A 20559-nucleotide genomic window follows, 5' to 3' on the forward strand; every position below is an offset into this window, starting at 1 on the left:
TGCCTTCTAATGACAGATCCAGTGACTGCTGCCCTACAAGAAGCTTCTAGGGTGTCAAAACCACAGTGCAAGGTGTGTTTAGTTATTTGACTTGCAGAATGCATTAACTCTTGCAATTCTTTAGATTCTACACAAGCAGGAAAGGAATACATTTTTTGTTTGAGGAGTTCCAGGGTATGTTGCTGAAATTTTAGCATACGGAACTGACAATTTAGTGCCTGATAGCAAGAGTAGCTGAGGTGTATACTTTTTTACCCCATCTGTCTAGCACTCGGGAATGCCCATCTGAGGGGGTGGGATTCTTAGCAGAGGTTGCTTTAATCTCTTTAAGCCCTTGAGAAATGTTCTCAGGGTCAGCAGTAGGATTTTTAAAAAGAAATTTGTGCGAGTCAGGGACTCTATAGTACCTGTCTGGTTTTCTGGGTGCAGGAGGGAGGGTGTCAGGAGTCAAGCTGGATTCCAAGACTGAATAGGGAGGATGGCCAAGTGTCTGTGCTGTGGAAGATAAATTATCAGAGTCTCTTTTTAGACTGAGGGTAGTCTCGACTCTCCCATCGGAAATGCTCCCTTAAGGTATGAAGGGTTTCCCCAAAGGAAAAATCCTCTGGGGGAGAGGCTGAAGGGATGGAATCCTCATAAGTAGAGAGGGGTTGCATGTCTTCATATTCATATGCATCAGAGTCATCTGACTCTTGTTCAGACAAAACTACAGGGGACAGATCTTGGTACCTGCGTATTACCGCAACCACTTTCCTGACATAACAAGCGTCTGATTTACGAGCTCTTCTCCTGCAGAAACTCATTACTGTAATTAAAACACACACACACCATAATATTATACATCCGCACTTATAACTGTGGCATTTTCAAACTTTCTGTCATTGATGGCTTACGTTGCCTAGGTTTCAGATTACCAACTTGGCCGATCACATTCTTTCCCACTTCCCCTCTATCAAGCTGGTTTACAAATGGGACTGCATCCTCTCTTACTTGTAAATGTGGATGATTCTTATTACTATTATTTTCATTATAATTTTAATATTTTTGCTGTTGTTTACGGTTTGTTAGGCAGGCAACATCAGTGGTGAGATTAACTGTTTTCGTATGTGTGCACGTGCATCCACTAAACAATCTTATATTTCCCATAGTGGTTTCTGTCTTGGCATAACATGACAATCAAATAAACTCTTTTTTTTTCTATTGTCATATGCTGTCATAATCAGCTTCACACAGTCTGTTAATATATATTTTTTTTACAGTGGCTGTGACTTTTTGGATTTTCCAAAAGAATGTTTGGCTGAAAAACACTAATTATAACACTTGCTTATTTGTAATGCACAGTAAATGGGAAGAGTAATGTTGCCGTTCTTCCGGTTCCTGCTGCATACCCAATGTGATACAACAGTGGTTAGGAATTAAAACAATCCTTTTCAGTAGTACATGCAGCTGTTTCTAGACAAGTCACAATTATGCCTGCTTAAAAATGTGGTTGCGATAATACGCAAGTACCCAGATCTCTCTCTCTCTTTTGGAGGGGGTAGCTTGGCTTCCCCTGATCAGCATAAGGTCTTCCGCCATTTTAAGCGTTTAAGACAGAGTCAAGGAAGCACGTGCCCGAGATTGGGTAGTTTGTTTCTTGGGTGTGGTTCATACCCTGGGCCTAAGAAACTCAGTCATTTTTGAAAGAATGGTAGTCGTGAAAGAAAACTGTTTGTGTCTAGAATCGGTAGTGCGAAGGACTTCCTCGGAAGCCAGTGCTTGCTCAGCGGCTCCAGATGCATCCAAGGTAGAGACTAGCGCAGGATTCTTAGTCGAAGAAGAGTTTTGAGGCATACCGGACTCTGAAAGGGTCTCGGTAGTGGCTTGCGAATCCACAGAAGCAGGCATCAGGGCATGCAAAAGCACCTCACCGAGTACCAGAGAACTGGCTAGCTTAACGGAGCGCCGTCGGTAGTTTTGGACCTGTGCGGTCTGTCTCTGTCTTTATCTTTACTTTTTTTGGAAGATCTGCTGTTGGACAACTTACCAAAGCCATATTGGAATTAGAGGACTCTAAGCGAAAATACCTAGGTACAATAAGGGCCTGAAGATGGATACTTCTGGCGTTGAACAAAGCACAGAAGCGACAACGGGGGACGTTGTGGTCTGGGCCTAAACAAGTGATGCAGTAAGAATGAAAGTATCGGTGTGGTATTTGCTTTCCACAGGCGAGACCATTATTAACTTTTTCTGACATCAGTTAATGCAAGAAAAAAGCATCCCCAACGAGGTACTTAGCTAAAGAAGACTTCAACTTCAATTTGGTAAACGAATCTCAGGTAGCGGCAGACCAGCACTCATGCAAACTGCTTCTGCCTCAGGCTCCATGGCAAGAAAGACTGTTGTAACGGCGTCGGCTGCCTTACTTTATACTACTGACGACCTGACGTCAGTCCTGAAGCGACAGCAACCGACGCAGAAATACTAAGCCTCTGGTATTCGGGCTGGCCAAGGGCTACCCTGGCAGGGATAACCCAAATGTGATGACTGCAACAGTGAAAGATAAGAACGTCTGATTTTAAAGAAGGACCTTGACTGGACTTAATGGTCTGAAGAAGTTTGAATGTGAACAGACAAAACCTCTCACTCTGTGTGTAATAAAGTGATGGTCTGAAGGAACGACACAGTGGATTTCATATTTAAAGCCTGGTACCAGGTGTTTATCCATTTTGTTTTCACTCTGGATGTTAAAGCTATGATTTTGGAAAATTAAAATTCTACTTTTTGTTAATGTTTTAGTTTCAGTGTCAACTCAACCTTTTCTCTATGATCACACTCACAAATGATTTCATGGTACGGGTTAGACAATGGTTTATATATACCAGTAAGGCATACTGGGTAAGGGGAAAAAAGCATACATCTTTGAAAGACCAACTTAGTACCTTCACTGTGTTTTCAGTAATACAGCATCTTTGGATGAGATGTTGAACAGAGATCCCATACGCTTGAGTTGATGGCAGCTCAGAAGGATGTAAAAGATTACAAATCATCTACTGAAGAGTAGGGGGATGTTCTCCGGTGCCCTGGCTAAATTTCCCCTAGTTGCTAATGAAGGTCTCTCCTGTAAAGAGAACACTGGTGTAATGGAACTAACCCAGTCAACAAAAAGTAAGCAAGTAAGTAAATTAAAACACCAACTGTATTACAGGTTCTGACTTGTATGATGTTATGACAGTGGTTAACCACTCCAAGAACCATTTTATGTAAATTTTAAATTGGAACCTGTGTTCTGAGAGACAGCCTTATAAGATTATCTGCAAATATACAGAGCTGAGTATATTTTTCTTCATTATAGAGTTTAAATTGTTGTTTAGATACTGCAAATATACAGAGCTGAGTATATTTTTTTGGTTTTATAGTTTATACTGTTAGTGGTTGCTCAAATCTCTGCTGAAACTGTCTTCGCCAGCCCCTCACCCCCATTTTCTGCCTTGTCTTCAGCTGATATAACTGTTTTTTATAGCTTGTGTGTTACCTAACTCAAGGTTCCCTTAATTTGACCTGTTAATAACAGCCTGCATTTAAATTGGAACCTGTGTTCCGAGAGACAGTCTTACAAGATTATCTGCAAATATACAGAGCTGAGTATATTTTACTTTATTATAGTGTTTAATTGTTGCTTAGATACTGATCTGCAAATATACAGACCTGCGTATATTTTTTTGGTTTTATAGTTTACACTGTTAGTGGTTGCTCAAATCTCTGCTGAAACTGTCTTCCCCACCCCCAGTCCCTGTTTTTGGTTTGTAGTTAAATTTGGTGGCTTTTGCAGTGCCCGCCCCACTGTAGATTTGATCTAGGACACTCCCCCAGTCTCATATCTTTACCGCATTCTACCTAATAAACCCTTTCTGCACTTGCTTTTAGTCCTTTTTAATTTAATTGCATTTTTTAAACAGTGTGTGGTCTAATATTGCTACATACTCGTGTGCTAGCTTGCACTGCATGTGAATTGTTTTTACTACTGTTTTTGCTACTTTTCTGTAAAACAAAACAAAAAAAAAAAAAAAAAAACTGCAAGCCTGTTTCCTATCTTTCCTGTAACTAGTGTTCCAGATACAGATTTGCTGTATCCAGGACTGTCTGTAAGCTTCTGAGCCCCCCAAGCCTTTCTGTATTGGGGGGAAGTCTTCTAGCTTATCAGTGGGAGTGGTAAGCATTAGGTAACCTGTCTACCACATAAGGAATGGTTCTGGCCCAGAATTTGTAGTTATTGGCCATTTGGGCAATCTTCCATCTCTCTCAACTTTCTGATTTGAAAGCCTGCATTTGCACTTGTTTCTGTAACTCGTCTAGTGCAGATACAGATTCTTAGATTTAGCACTTAAATTTGCTTATTCATACTCAGCACTTGTTCAGAACTTGTAAGCACTAAATAAGCTACTAATTACTATAGCACTCACTCTTCCTCATTACCTACAGGAAAACAGTTTTTGCACTTACTTTTCTCACTGGCGTTGAGAAAAACAGCTCTTGTACTCACTTTCCTCACTTATCTAGAGGAAAATATTTTTTTATTCAGGCATGTCCAAGGGTCAGCTCCCAGTGTTCTCCCCTGTCTATCTGATGAATCTGGGCATCTTGAGGCAATGTAGAAATTGCCTCATATACACAGACAACCCTCTCCTCCTACCGCCCAACACTACAACCTGTGAGAGATGCACTTATCCAGCCAAACTGGAGGTAAAGCTTTCTCCAACCAAGACTGAACCTGACAGTCATGAGAAGGTAAACATTTGCACCACACCACACTCATCACATAGTCTCACTAACACCACCAAAATCCACACATAGAAACTCAAAACATTTGCAGAGGCTCTCAATAATAATCTGCATAAGCAACAGAGACCTCCAAACAGAAACACAAGCAACCTCCATTCCCCAACACAACCCAAATGACACATAGCCCACAGACTCAGTGTGCCACTCAAACACAGCCAATAAGGCAAAACAACATACCCAACACACTAGTCATAGGTGACTCTATAGTCAGGCACACTGATGTCCCACTCACCAGGCTAAACAAGGAGAAGGTTACTGTCAGCTGCCTGTCGGGTCCCAGGATCCGCCACATAACCCACGCACTCAGGTCACTCCACAACAAGTACAAATATGACTCTGTCATTGTCCATGTTGGTGTGAATGACCTGAGACGTACCTCCCTGGACTACATGAAAAGAGACATGGAAGAGCTCTGCGATCTTGTAGCCCAGTCAGGTATGACCCTAGCCCTGAGTAGCATTCTGCCATTGCCCAGAATGATACCGCAGTACAAGGACAAAATGATTGACTTCAACAATTGGCTAAGCTTCTGGTGTCATTCTAAAGGGATCCAGTATCTGTCTGCTTGGGATGACATGGTCGACAGACCATGATGTTTTGCCACAGATGGCCTGCACCTGTCGCCCCTGGGATTCCGGATACTGGCTAAGGCTCTTGCTGCCCCTATAGTGCCTTTTTTAGGCAGGGTTCAAGTAACAAATTCACCACCATAACAGGAACAGGCAAGCAAACACTGAGGGTAATGCTACTCAATGCTAGAAGTCTAAATTTCAAAATGCACTCACTCGAGGCACTCCTTAAAATTGAGAACATCAATATTTGTGCAGTGACTGAGACCTGGTTCAAGGCTCCAGAGAGCACCCCTGCACTACCAGGCTAGAACTCATACCACACTTTTCGGCCATGTAACCTGGACCGAAACACCAAAGGTGGTGGTGTGTCCATATTCATTAAGGATATCCACACCTCCAGGCTAATTGCTCAGCATAATGCATCCGAGGTTATCCAAGTGCAACTAACTCTTAGCAAAACTGCAATCCAAATTGTAGCTTGCTACAGATCCCCCACCATGTCCCAGGATTCCCACTCCTCTTTTCTTGATGTACTGGAAAATATTAGGGTTCAACCAAACACCCTAATAATGGGCGACTTCAACTACCCCACCATTAACTCGGAAAACTACTCATGTACCAACTCCGTAGCGCAACGCTTTCTGGAATTCATAAACTCCAATGCCCTAGATCAACTTATCCACACCTCCACCAGGGGCAACAATATCCTAGACCTAGTCATTACCAACATGAGTGACCGGTGTTCCAGACCTGAAGTCAACTCCTCGTTGGTCCGATCCGGCCATAAGCTAATCACCCTTGATATCCACATCCCACCCCCACCCCCCATTAAGGAAACCACAGTAAAAAATTCTCCAAAGCCAACTTCATGCTTCTTAAGACAGAAGTAGTGAACTTCATGACACCCATGCAGATGGACAATACAGTTACAACTGCTGAACCCTACACAAATGCACTCTATAAGCACTTACATGAGTGCATGGATCGTACTATCCCAAACAGAACCAAGACGCTATCCTCCAAAAAAAGGAAGCCAATCTGGTGGTCCCCTGCCATAAACAAACTGTACAACAGAAGGAAGAAATTGTTGCAAAAGAGAGTAAAATCCCACGAGTGGAGGAGCTCCCTGGTCAGCCTCAGTAAGAAGCTGAGATCCCTTATAAGATCCTCCACAGCTAGCTACGAAAATAAAATTGCCACTAATTCCAAGGACAACCACAAAGCATTCTATAGCTATGTCAAGAATCTCAATGGCAACACCCAGATCTGCTCTGAGTTACAGCACAAAGGCATGAAAATTACAGAGCCAACTGATATTGCCAACATCCTGGCAGACAGGTTCAGTGCTAACTTTACCCCCCCCCCCCATCCCCTAAAGGGCCCATATCTATACAGGAAGAATGCAGAGTCCCTGCAATCACAACTACGCAGGTGAAATCTGCACTCTCTAAAGCCAAAAACACAGCATCCATGGGACCGGACAACATCCCAGGCTGCGTTTTACATGAACTTCAGAATGAACTGGCTCCCCACTTAAGCACCATGTTCAATAATAGCCTCACATCATGCTTTGTGCCCACTGAATGGCGCACAGAAACAGTTATCCCACTCCACAAAGGGGGAGCCACCACTGATCCCGGGAACTATAGACCTATTAGGCTGACGAGCCTGGTCTGCAAAGCCATGGAACATATCATCATGGAACTCATAAACAAAGACATTGGTAACCTCCAAACTCTGGATCCCACCCAGTTCGGGTTTGTGAAAGGCAGATCATGCCTCCTGAACTTGATCGACTTCTTTGAGGCAGTCACCAAAGCCGTAGATGAGGGTAAGGTGGTTCACACAGCCTATCTTGACCTCGCCAAGGCTTTCGACACCATCCCCCATTCTGAAATTATAGCTAAACTCAATAAACTAGGCATAAACCCCGACGTCACAAGATGGTTGCCAACTGGCTCACTGACAGAACCCACACTGCAAAAGTTGCAGACTCCAAATCTGACATCAAACCAGTGACAAGTGGAGTACCACAGGGTTCCGTCCTGGGACCGCTCCTGTTTGGTATCTACTTCTCTGAAGTACAGGCTAACACAGAAGGCCTCTGGCTAATGAAGTTCGCAGATGACTGCAAACTAGGAGCCATAGTCAAGTCCCCAAATGATGTGAACATCCTACAGAAGGGCCTCTCTCCGAGACAGATGCCTGGTGTCAGAGCCATGGCCTCAAGCTCAATGCCAAAAAGTCCAGTGTCATCCCCTTTGGTAAAAACTCCGTACCCATGAACTACCACATAGGCAGCAATCTACTTAACACCGAATGCTTGATAAGAGACCTTGGGACCCAGGTGGACAGTAGTCTCTCCTTTGATAGTCACATCGCCACAGTAGTCAGGAAGTCCTTCTACGTGGCATACCTCATCATAAAACGGTTCTCATCCAGGAAAAAAAGAAGTCATCGTTCCCCTCTACTCGACACTCATTAGACCCACTATAGAGTACAACGCCCCTTTTGGAATGTACCTCACAAGACATCTGCAGCAGCTGGAAAGGCCACAGAAGTACCTCACAAAGAGGATTACTGGACTCAAACAAATACCCTACACTGACCGCCTCAAACAACTCCAGCTTTACTCCGTAGCATATCGCCTACTCAGAGGTGATATCTGCCTAACATATAAAGCTATGTCAAACCCAGAGCTGTTGGACATGCTACACCTAAAGAAATCCCAATCCCTCAGAGCTACATGCTCTAGGGACCTAAACCTTGTCACCACAATAAACAGGACATGCTGGAGGGATAGATTCCTATCCCAGAGACTTCCCATACTCTGGAACAGGCTACCCATCTATGTCAAGCAAAGTTCTTCATTAGCACTCTTCAAGAAAAATCTTGATGAGTGGATGGGAAATAGGAAATACACCCTGGGGATCACTTGTGTGTGTCTGCTCTACAGTGGCACAGGAAAATAACTTTCTTGGGTGGCGTAAGTCACAGAACTTTGTTGGCTAGGCTTACGTAGGCCCTTGGGCCGATAGCCTAGTACCTACCTATGAACCTATGTCCGTATCGACAAAAAACAATGTCTTAAAGGCTGGATAATTTGGTATTATACAAGATAAAGAGGTTATCTCCAACTTCCAATGTCCCAAGCAGAAGAACAGGGGAACTGAGTAACTTCAATCCTAATTACAACTATGAGGGAAACAGCATGAATTAAAATAATCCAAACAGGGCATCACAGAACTGAAGAAGTTAAAGAACAGGATTATCTGACCTTTAACAGGATAAATATAACACCCATCAATAATAAAGACACACAGCCATAAATGGAGAGCAAAATATAAAGCTGTTCCCCCTACCTGATCCTGAACCGGACGTTGACAAGTCATAGATGAGGTCTTGCAGGGTTTTTTCTTTGGAGAGGTACATGTCACAAGACGGGTCATCCATGTCCAACCTCTGGCGATTGTGGTAAACTCGCTGGTGGTGTTGGAACAGGAATATAGCTACAATTAAAATAACGCATAGCAAAAATGCAGGTCCAGCAATGACTGCTGCTAGTTCTACAGCTCCTAAAGTGGACGCAGAGTAATTAACTCCTGGGTTACCTGAATGGAGAGCAAGAAAAACAAGTTAACAATTCAACATTATTTAAGTCAGAGCTGCCAAGCACGTAAAACACTAGAATGCACTACTGAAGACACGACATGGTTCTCTAATTTTATGTTAAATATACTGCCTCAGAAAAAGAAATATTTGGTTATGGCATTTCCAGGATCCATTTGCAAAAAGAAGAAAAAAAAAAGCTAGTACCAGACCAGACAACATGAACTGTGCACAAAGCAAGCCATCATAAGAAAAGAAAGGATTAATGCAGCTATTTAAATAAACTGTTTAAATGTAAAAAAAAGGAATATTGTTTAATAAGCTGAAGGCAAAGCAGAGACGTAGCACAGTAATACGAGAAGTTAGTTCTAAGGAAAGAACAAAAAAAAAAAAAGCGGAGTTGCCAATAAATACTACACAGGAATGTGCACTTGTACAGCACATTTAATACAGCCTTTCAGATGCTGCATGCTTTTTGGCTGAATGAATATAGCATTCAGTCACTAAAAAAAACACATTCAAGGAACAGTCATGGTGTTCTACAATCAGATAACATCCATATGAAATCACTGCACCAACAGATACTTGCAAGCACACAAAAAAGTTTGTTTTTGTCCCCTCAAGCAAGCTGCTAATTTGGCCAAACACGAAGTCTTCCAACCTGTTCCCTAACTGTCGGGGCAACTGTAACATGGCCATCATGCAAGCAGTCATCACGAATACCTTTTGTTCCCACTGTGCATGTCCGTACAAGCTGAAGGGTTTGAAATACCATGGAAATGAGAGCAGACATTTTGGCTTCCATACACCATGACAAGTAAAAAGTTTTCACAGATTAAATTTGTCTTCATATTGGTGCAACCATGGATTTGGTGTATATAAGTTAAAGGGTGTAGGGGACTTACTCCTGCAAACCATTCTTACTTTTTTTTCTCCTTTGTTTTTTAGCAACTCCCTCAAACACCTAGTCAGCCCATTTGTTCCCCTTTGGCCATTACAAGCAAGAGTCAACTGTCCTGAAAGAGACAGTCATCCTGCAAGTAGCTGGCAAAGGACTCTATCCCCCCATGCTGGTTCCAGGCTTCTTCTCTCAATGTCCAGCTTGGTAAAACAAGAATGAACACCTGCAATGCCTATGGGAACAAACACCTTGTTGGTCTCTGGTTACACTCCCTCTGCTGCCTGGTGTGCACTCTACTTTGTTCTATGGTATACTCAGATACAACCCACAAACTACGTATGCAGTCAAGGGTATTTAACTGGAAGCCATGGAACATCTTTCAGGTCATATAAAAAAGTAATTCATATGTGAAATCATTCTACAACATCTCATTCAAATATTGCACTTCACTACACAGCACCACATACAAATAACTATACATGGAGATCTTTCCATCTCCAACTCTACTTGGAGTATGTTAAAACCACTGTAAAAAAGAATATATTAAAATACAAACAATCACAATAAATGTGCAAAATCACAAAATAAGAAAGATAAAGTTACATTTGCAATGTTATTCCAAGCTTAAGAAAACAAGTTCCATCTGAAGTGGTCAAGGACAACATGGCAACTGTTCAGGTCTACACTGTCCTTGCATACGGCGGAGATCAAATGGGAAAAGCAGACTACCTCACATACCCAAAAAGCCACACTCGCACTTCAAGTCCTACTGTTTTCTCCTTACTTTGTAACATTTTCTAAAAACTTAAAAAAAAAAAAACACAAAGAATCCCCTGTAGTAACTGCCAATATGTTTGGTATCACTAGCAGGTGAGACAGAAAGGAAAAGTACATTTGTGTACACTTACCATAAATGTAGATGTCTGAGTGTATTCACTGTTGCAGTCATCACACTAGCCTTATCTGCCTGCAAGTAGCCCTCAGCCGGCCTGAGTACCAGAGTCTTCGGATTTCTGTGTCGGGTGGTGTCTCTTCTTCCATGACGTCAGGTCATCAGGGGTATAAACATGCAGCTGGCGCCATTAAATCAGTTTTTCTTGCCCCACATGCCAGGTGCCCCCACAATGGGAAGCAATTATATACTATGGTACACCCCCATCAAAAAGCAAATACACCAGAAAAAATAAATATACCAAACAAGAAGGAAAGGTAGAGCCAAGGGAAGTCAGAGGGCTGGAGGAAGGGTAACCAGGATTGCAACAGTGAATACACTCGAACATCTACATTTATGGTAAGTGTACACAACTGTACTATGTTCTTCGTGTTTCACTGTTGCAGTCATCATATTTGGGTAGATTCCGAAAGCTAAGGGAGGAGAAAGTTAAAGAGCATTAGGGCCAGCTATTAAGCCCTGGAAGACTGCAGTGGGAAAACCAGCTCTGGATTTAGAAAAAAATAGGCATGTGGTAATGCTTGGTGAAGGTATGTAGAGAGCTCAAGGTAGCAGCTTCTAGGATGTCCCTGGTAGGGACTCCTCTGAGAAAGGCCACAGAGGTAGATGCAGCCCTGGTGGAATGTGATCTTATCCCCTGTGGGGTAGGTCTTCCATTGTGCTTGTAGCAGAAATTAATGCAATGGGCCATCCATTTGGAAATGGTTTGCTTTGAAATGGCCTTTCCCTCTGCCCCTGCAGCAAAGCCAACTAGCAGCTGTTCAGACTTTGAGAGGCTTAGCCCTGTCCAAATAAAATCTAAGTTGTCTGTGCACGTCCAGGGAGTGCAGTATTCATTCCCCTTTGTTTTGTGGATTAGGGAAAAAAATAGGCAAATGAATGGACTGATTTAGGGCCACAGAAGACACCACCTTGGGCATAAAGGAAGGGTTAGCCCTGAGGGAAACCCTGTCCGCATGGAAGATAATTAAGGGTTCTACTGCCATAAGGGCCTGTAATTCAGACACTCTTCTTGCTAAAGTGATGGCTAGGAGGAAGGCTGCTTTCCAAGAAAGGAATTTCAACTCTGCTGTTGCAGCTGGCTCAAAGGGGGGGGGGGGGTGAGCTTCTCCAATACAAAGTTAAAATCCCACGCAGGAGTGGGAGCTCTCCTGGGGGGGGGGTCTTACATTTTTGGCCCCTCTAAGGAATTGTTTTAGCAGGGGGGTGAGAGAAGAGGGGTGGCTCAGTATTATAATGTGCTGAAATGGCAGAGGCATGAATTTTAATGGAGAAGGATAGGCCCTTGTGGAGCATTTCTGTTAAGTACTGAAGAATATGAGGTAAGCTGGGCACTGTTGTGCCCATCCCCTGAGCCTGGCTCCAGGAACAGTATCTTTTCCACTTTTCAGCATAGGATTTTCTAGTACTAGGCCTCCTTGCCTCCAGAATGACATCCAGCACCTGCTTACTGAGGGATGCTAGAGAAGAGCTCAAGGAATTAACCAGGCTGCCAGGTTCAGGGTTCGAAGGTGAGGGTGCAGAATCTGGCCCGCCTGCTGGGACAGCAGGGAGGGGGTCTGAGGCAGATGCCATGGTTGCCGCAGTGTCTTACTGCGCAAGACGGGGTAAGAGTGCTGGCGTGGCCAGTCTGGTGCAATAAGTATTGTCCATAGCTTGTCCTGTTTGATCTTTAGTAGAACCTTCAAGAGTAGAGGCAGAGGAGAAAGGCATAAACCGAGAGGCTTTCCCAGGTAAAGGACAGGGCATCCACTTTCCAAGCTTGACTGTGGGGAGTTCTTGTGCAGAATTTGTCCAACTGGTAGTTCTGAGGGAGGCAAACAGGTCTACCTCTGGAGTCCCCCATTTGTTCCTCAAGAGATTGAATATTTTTGGTTCTAATTTCCATCCGTGTGGGTCCATGAAGTCACTGCTTAAGTCGTCTGCCAGTGAATTTAGTTTGCCTGGCAGGAATTGAGTCTGTAGGTGTACTTGGTAGCTCAAGGCTGTGTTCCACAGAGCCATGGCTAGTCTGCAGAGAGGGTACGAGTGGGTTCCCCCCTGCTTGTTTATGTACCACATAACTGTGGTGTTGTCTGTCTTTACCAATAGTTGTCCTGGAAGAATCCGGTCTTTGAAGGCTGTCAGAGCATTCTGTACAGCTAACATTTCTTTTTGATTGATATACAAGTGAATCTGTCTCGTCCCGGGTTCTATTTGCCCTGAATGCACTGCCCTGCCATGTGAGCCCCCATGCATAGTCTGAGGCGTCGGTTAGGGTTTGGGCAGCAGGGGGTAGAGTGAAAGGGAGCCCTTGTTGCGGTAGCAGGCCTCTGCCCACCAAAAGGAACTCTGTCTTTATACAAGGAATGATAGAAATCATTGATTCCAGGTCCTGAGAATGTTGACACCATAGGCTTTTTAGATAACATTGGAGTTTCCTCATATGCAGTCTTGCATATGGAATTAGTAGAATGCAAGAGGCCATGAACCCCAGGGCTTGCAGTATTTTTCTTGCAGATAGCTGGGGTTTTGTGGCCAGTAGTTTGAAGTAGGTTGTCAAATAAACTTATTTTACTAGAGTGAGGAATGCCATCTGGGAAGTTGTGTTCAAGCTTGCTCCTAGGAATACAATCTGTTGGCAGGGTACTAGGTGAGAGTTCTTTTCGTTTATGGTGTACCCCAGTGAGATCAGAAGTTTCTTTACGAATGCCAGGTATTGTAATAGCAAGTCCTGGCTTTCTGCCTGAATTACACAATCGTCTAAGTATGGGTAAATTTGAATACTTTTCTGCCTGCAAAATGCAATGGCTGGAACTAGACACTTTGTCTTATCTACTGCGCCCAGGGTATTCACAAAGAGAAATGCAAAGAACTGATAGTGCATGAAGCCTGCACTGAAGCGTAGGTATTTCCTGCAAGATTCCCTTATTGGGATGTGCAGGTAAGCTTCCTTTAAGTCTAAGGTTGCCAGCCAGGCATCCGTGGCTAGCATAGGAAGAAGCTGTTGAAGAGTTAGCATTTTGAATTTTGGAACTACCAGAAAGGTGTTGAGAATAGACAGGTCCAGGATAGGACACCAAGAGTTCTTTTCTGGGTACCAGAAAAAAAGTCTTTAATACAAACCTTGTCCCCTTTGTTCTGCTGGGACAGGTTGAATAGCCCTGATACTGAGAAGAGAGAGAACTTGCTGTTGGGCCTCTGCCCACTGATTTCGGGTTGGTAGTGTATGGAAGTGGAATCTGTATCCTTGGGAAACTATGTTCAAGACCTATTTGTCCTGGGGAATGAGTTCCCAGTTTTTTGCATGCAGGGCGAGCTTTATTCCTAAGGGAGCAGGTGGCTGAGCAGGGCTTGGAAGAGTTAAGGTTAAGTCATTGTGCCATTTTACCATAGGGGGTGGCTTACTACTCCCTGCTTTGGAAGTGGAAGCCCCCCACTGTCTAGGTATCTGTGTAGCCTGAGACTGCATCCTAGGTGGTCTGCTGTTTCTGGGTTTGGACTGAGAAGGCCAGGAAGGGACTGGAAAGGACCAGTTCTTAGAAGGCCAATGCCTAGTGAATCTGGGAGCCTGTACCTGTAGAAAATCTTTAACAGTTTGCATAGATTTAGCTTTTTCCTCCATCCTTTTGAGGACTTCTGCTTTGTTGCCAAAAAGGCGGTCTTGGTTTAAGGGAGCATCCAGTAATTTAGCTTTAACATGATCTGGCAAGTTTTGTTCCTTAAGACAAGTGTACCTTCTAAGTACAGACCCAGTGACAGAAGTCCTGCAAGATGCTTCTAAAGCGTCAAAACCACATTGCACAGTATGTTTACCAACTTGTTCTGCCGAATGCATTAAATATTTGTGTTCAGGACAGTCAGGAATCAACATAATTTTCTGTTTAAGCAGTCCCATAACATGCTGCTGATACTTTAACATATGAAACTGGCAATTTAAAGCCCTAATGGCCAATGTAGCAGAAGTGTATACCTCCTTACCCCATCTGTCTAAGGCTCTAGAATCTCTATCGGAAGGGGTAGGATTTTTGGCAACAGTAGCCTTAATGCCTTTAGGCCCTTGGGAAATGGTCTCTGGATCTGCAGAAGGATTCCTGAAGAGGAAACTTGTGACAGTCAGGTACTCTGTAGTACCTGTCAGGTTTTCTGGGAGCTGGAGGTAAAGTGTCTGGGGTAAGGCTAGATTCCAAGAAAGCATCATTTACAATGTCCAGGACAGGAGGGATAGCTAAAGGCCTGTGTTGAGGCAGGAGTAGAAACTCCCCAAGTCTCTTTTTGGACTCATCCTGGCTTTCCCAGTGAAAATGCTCCCTAAGAGTATGGAAGGTTTCACCGAAGGAAAGCTCTTCTGGAGGGGAGGCAGAGGGAATGGAATCCTCTGCATCAGAATCCTCAGAAGTAGATAAGGGCAAATCCTGGTAATCAGAAGGAGCAGAAATATCAGATTCCTGATCAGAAGAAGAAAGAAAGAAATTCAGTTCTTAGAGGGGGAAGGCTGGCTTCCCCTAATTAAGGTAATAAGGTCTTCAGCTTTTCTAAGCATATGTTTTTGAGGCCTATGGGCCTGAGCATGCGGTTTTGTCTTCGGTTTTCTAGGCACTGTGCGAGTTTTATGCCTGAGAGATTCAGAACTTCTAGATGGAAATGAAGGCGTCGGTTTAATGTGAATGTCTGTAGGCCTGAATACACCCTCAGAAGCTGGTGCCTGCACAGCAGCTCTGGACCCATCCAAGGTAGAGACATCCACAGGTTCCATAGTCGAAGAAGCATCTCACGGCCTACCAGACTCCGAATGGGTCTCAGTAGAGGCCTGCGAATCTAAAGTAGCAGGTATCAGGGGCTGCGAAAGCACCTGACTACCGGCAGACTAGCTTAACGGAAGCATCGTCGGCAGTTTCGGACCTATGCGGTCTGTCTCTGTCTTTATCCTTACATTTTTTCGGAAGATCGGTAGCCGGATGACTTACCAAAGCCATTTCGGAGTACTGAGATAGAGTACGAAAGTAATTAGCTGCAGAAATAGCCCGACAATGAATAGTTCGGGGGTTGAACAAGGCACAAAACCGACAGGGAGGGACGTCGTGGTCTGGGCCTAAACAGGGGATGCTGTAAGAATGAAAATCTCTATGAGGTATTTGCTTTACACAGGTAAGACAATTGTTAACTTTTACTGACATCGGGTTTGAGCAAGAAAAGGGATCCCAAATGGGGTACTTATCTTTTTTGAAGACTTCAGGTCTGAAACTCAAAAACGAAAATTTCAGGAGTCGGCCGACCGGCACTTGCGAACTGCTTCTGCTTCACGCACCGCACGGCAAGAAAGATTGATGTAATGGCATCGGCTGCATGTTTTATACCCCTGACGACCTGACGTAATGGTAGAAGAGACAGCATCCAACACAGAAATCCGAAGACTGGTATTCAGGCTGGCTGAGGGCTTCCTGCAGGCAGATAACCCAAATGTGATTACTGCAACAGTGAAACACGAAGAACATCCATGGTTGTAGTCAGTCAGTACTCATGGTTGTAGTCAGTTTTGCTAATGAATTTGGTCATTAATGAATCATTTTAAATTGAGCATATAATACAATGGGTACTCTTTCAAGATGAGGAAAGTACAGTTTTGTACCTACCATAAATGTAGATGTTCGAGTGCTAATACAGCTGCAGTCATAACAGATGGGTTCTCCTGCCGTCAGGCGGGTCCTCGGTCGGCCGAATTCCAAAGTCTAGGTCCGGCGTCGGTTGTCGTCGCTTCTTCCCTGACGTCAGTGCGGCAGGAGTATAAAAGAACCAGCCAACGCCATTTTCTTCCGTTTTTCTTGCCCCAGATGTCAGGTGCCCCCAGAAAGAAGGCAATACATAAAATTATGTAATAATGCAATGCAATATAATCAAAGACCAGTAGTTGCAAGCAAATACACCATATAAGAAGACCCCTAGAGGGGAAGGAGGGAGGGAAACCTGGACTGCAGCTGTATTAGCACTCGAACATCTACATTTATGGTAGGTACAAAACTGTACTATGTTCACCGTGCATACAGCTGCAGTCATAACAGATGGGTAGAATCCCAAAGCTAAGAAAGGGGTGGTAGGCACTAGGTGGAGCTAGGAGGAGCCAAAATGCCCTGCAAGACTGCAGTGGCAAAGCCTGCTCTAGATTTGGAGTATAATGGTAGGTTGTAGTGCTTAGAGAAGGTATGCACAGAACTCCAAGTGGCTGCTTCTAAAATATCCTTGGTAGGAACTCCTCTGAGGAAGGCTGCAGAGGTGGCTGTGGCCCTGGTAGAATGAGTTCTAATTCCTGTAGGTACAGTTTTGCCATGAAAGGAATAGCAAAAGCGTATGCAGTGGGCTATCCATTTTGAGATTGTCTGTTTGGATATTGACTTTCCTTGAGCTCCTACCGCATAGGCCACAAAAAGCTGTTCTGATTTTCTGAAAGGTTTTGTTCTGTCCAAATAGTAACGCAGTTGTCTATGGATGTCCAAGGAATGCAGTAATCTCTCCCCTTTGTTTTGAGGATTAGGATGAAAAGTAGGTAAATGTATGGCCTGATTTAAAGCTACCCTGGATACCACTTTAGGCATAAAGGACGGGTTGGTACGTAATGAAACTCTGTCCTGATGGAAGATGATAAGAGGCTGGACAGCCATAAGAGCCTGTAGTTCTGAAACTCTACGAGCTGAAGTGATAGCCAGTAGGAAAGCTGTTTTCCAGGACAAATATTGTAAATCTGATGAGGCAGCTGGTTCAAAAGGAGGCAAAGTCAGTTTTTCCAGAATGAAATTAAGATCCCAAGCAGGTATTGGTTGTTTCCTTGGAGGTCTTAAATTCTTAGCCCCTCTGAGGAACTGTCTTAATAGAGGGTGAGAGAATAAAGGTGGATCAGTGTTGTATTCTGCAGAAATGGCTGAGGCATGGATTTTGATGGAGGAGAATGAAAGTCCACTGCTTAGCAGTTCAGCCAAATATTGTAGTATTTGAGGTAAATTCAGTTTTCCAGGGCACTGGCCCTTTTTCTCATTCCAAACAAAAACGTTTCCATTTTGCAGAGTAAGCTTTTCTAGTTGATGGCCTTCTGGCCTCCAAAATGACATCCTGCACCTCCTTGGAGAGCAGGGCCTGCTGCGATGCTAAGGAATCTTCCATGCGGCTAGATTGAGTGTTTTCAGCTGACTGTGAAGAGTTTTGAAGCTGTGCTGAGTCAGAAGAAGAGGCATTAGAGGCAGGGTCCATGGTGGGGAATGCGTCAGGCTCCTCAGGAGTGGGTACCAGTGTTGCCTTGGCCAGTCCGGAGCAATGAGGATCATCTGTGGTCTGTCTGCTCTGGTCTTCAATAGGACTTTGGGCAGCAAAGGAAGAGGTGGGAAGGCATAAACTGTCATTGACGTCCAACTGAAAGAGAGAGAGTCCACTCTCCAGGCCTTTGGATGGAAGATCCTTGAGCAGAATTTTGCCAATTGATGATTTTTGTGGGAGGCAAAAAGATCTATGTCTGGCCTTCCCCATTCTTGGATTATTTCTGTAAAAATTTTTGGATGCAACTTCCATTCGTGTGGATCTGTCATATTCCTGCTTAGGTTGTCTGCCAGTGTGTTTTCCTTGCCTGGCAAGTACTGTGCTTGTAGTTCCATTTGTAAGTCCATGGCCATGTTCCAAAGTGACATGGCCAGTCTGCATAGGGGATAAGAATGTGTTCCCCCTGCTTGTTTATGTACCACATAACTGTGGTGTTGTCTGTTCTTATCAATAGCTGACCTGGTTGTAGAAGGTCATTGAAAGCTGTAATAGCATTTATCACTGCTAGCATTTCTTTTTGATTGATGTGAAGGTGCTTTTCTTTTTGGGTCCATTTGCCCTGAATGCACCGGTCTGTCATGTGCGCCCCCCAGGCGTAGTCCGAGGCGTCTGTTGTGATGACTTGATTTGCTTGAGGCTTGCTGAATGGAAGACCTGTGTTTGTTTGGCATGCTTGAGCCCACCACAGAAATTCCTTTTGCAGGCATGGAATTAGTGGTATTATTGTTTCCAAACTGTGGCTGTGTTGAGACCATATGTTTTTTAGGTACCATTGTAGTTTTCTCATATGCAGCTTTGCACATGGGATTAGTAAGATGCAAGATGCCATGAATCCCAGAGCCTGCAGGATTTTCCTTGCAGTCAGCCTGGTGCAATTTGCCAGTGTTCTGAAATATTGAATTAGTTGCCCCCGCTTCTCTGGCGTGAGGTAGGCCATCTGGGTGTTTGTGTCCAAATTGGCACCCAGGAAAATTATCTTCCGAGAGGGTATTAGTCTTGATTTCTCTTTGTTGACTGTGTATCCTAGAGAGTTTAATAACATTATTACATAAGCCAGATGTTTCAGAAGAATGTGTTTGCTGTCCGCTTGGATCAGACAGTCGTCCAAATAAGGGTATATTTGTATCCCTTGAAGTCTGCAGTAGGCAATTACTGATGCCAGGCATTTCGTGAATACTCTGGGCGCAGTAGATAAACCAAAGGGCAATGCAGAGAATTGATAATGGGTTGAACCTGCAAGAAATCTGAGGTATCTTCTGCAATTTTGTCTGATTGGGACATGCAGGTATGCCTCCTTGAGGTCCAATGTTACCAGCCAAGACTCCTTGCCCAGCATGGGAAGAAGTTGCTGTAGAGTGAGCATCTTGAATTTTGGTACGAGTAGAAACGTGTTTAGGATGGATAGGTCCAAAATAGGTCTCCAATCTTTTCCCTTCCTTGGTACCAGAAATAGCCTGGAATAAAAACCTTGACCTTGTTCGTGTAGGTACCTCTTGAATAGCTTTCATGTTTATAAGATCTGAAATTTGCTTTTGTGCCTCTGCCCTTTGATTGTGTGGCAGGTTTGGCATGCCTTTCATTTTTGGAAGGGTATGAAAATGGAATTTGTAGCCTCTGTTTATAATGTTCAGGATCCATTTGTCCTTTGTGACAATATGCCAATTTTTTGAGAATAGTGCCAGCTTTCCTCCTAAGGGGGCTGCCATTTGAGACCTGGTTGGCATGCAAAGGGGAAAGTCATTGGTTTTGCTTTCTGAAAGATTGCGAGTTGTCCTCACCACCTCTTTGTGTAGGAGCTTGCCATTGTCTGCCTCTGTACGAGCCTTGTGTTTGCCCTCTACCCCTCGGGCGCCTGTATCTGCCTCTTTGGGGTCTGTCTGTGGCAGGAAAGGACCAGTTTTTGGAAGGCCAATTTCTACTAAAATGTGGGGGTTGAACCTGCAGAAATTCTTTCACAGTTTGCATTGATTTAGCCTTTTCCTCCATTTTCCGTAATACTTCATCAGCATTTGTCCCAAATAGTACATCCTTTTGAAGAGGGGCGTCTAGTAATTTAGCTTTGACATGATCAGGCAAGGCTTGTTCCTTGAGCCAGGCATGCCTACGTATGACTGAGCCTGTAACAGCAGCTCTACATGAGGCCTCTAGAGCATCAAAACCACATTGTAAGGTATGTTTACCCACTTGTTCTGCACTATGCATCAAATCCTGCAACTCCTTCATGTCTGGTTGTTCAGGTTGTGACATTTTACTTTTCAATTGAGATAACAGAAACTGTTGGTATTTTAGCATATGAAACTGACAGTTTAAGGCCCTCATGGATAAGGTAGCCGAGGTATATACCTTTTTTCCCCACCTTTCTAAGGATCTGGAATCTCTCTCAGAAGGCAATGGGTTTTTGGCAATGGAGGCCTTAACTCCCT

The 20559-nt window shown here is 44.0% G+C and overlaps 1 protein-coding gene across 1 annotated transcript in view; it reads right to left on the reverse strand.

The window, feature by feature from the left end:
- Nucleotides 1-20559, reverse strand: part of ACVR1B (activin A receptor type 1B) — a gene marked incomplete in the record, with an annotated part of 411504 nt that overhangs the window by 196470 nt on the left and 194475 nt on the right. Inside the window, 1 exon segment of the mRNA XM_044083814.1 lies at nucleotides 8756-9004. Coding sequence (XP_043939749.1) covers nucleotides 8756-9004 — 249 coding nt within the window.

The sequence above is a fragment of the Protopterus annectens genome, chromosome 9.part0, assembly GCF_019279795.1.
Source record: "Protopterus annectens isolate FY-2018-M chromosome 9.part0, PAN1.0, whole genome shotgun sequence".
Lineage (NCBI taxonomy): Eukaryota > Metazoa > Chordata > Ceratodontiformes > Protopteridae > Protopterus > Protopterus annectens.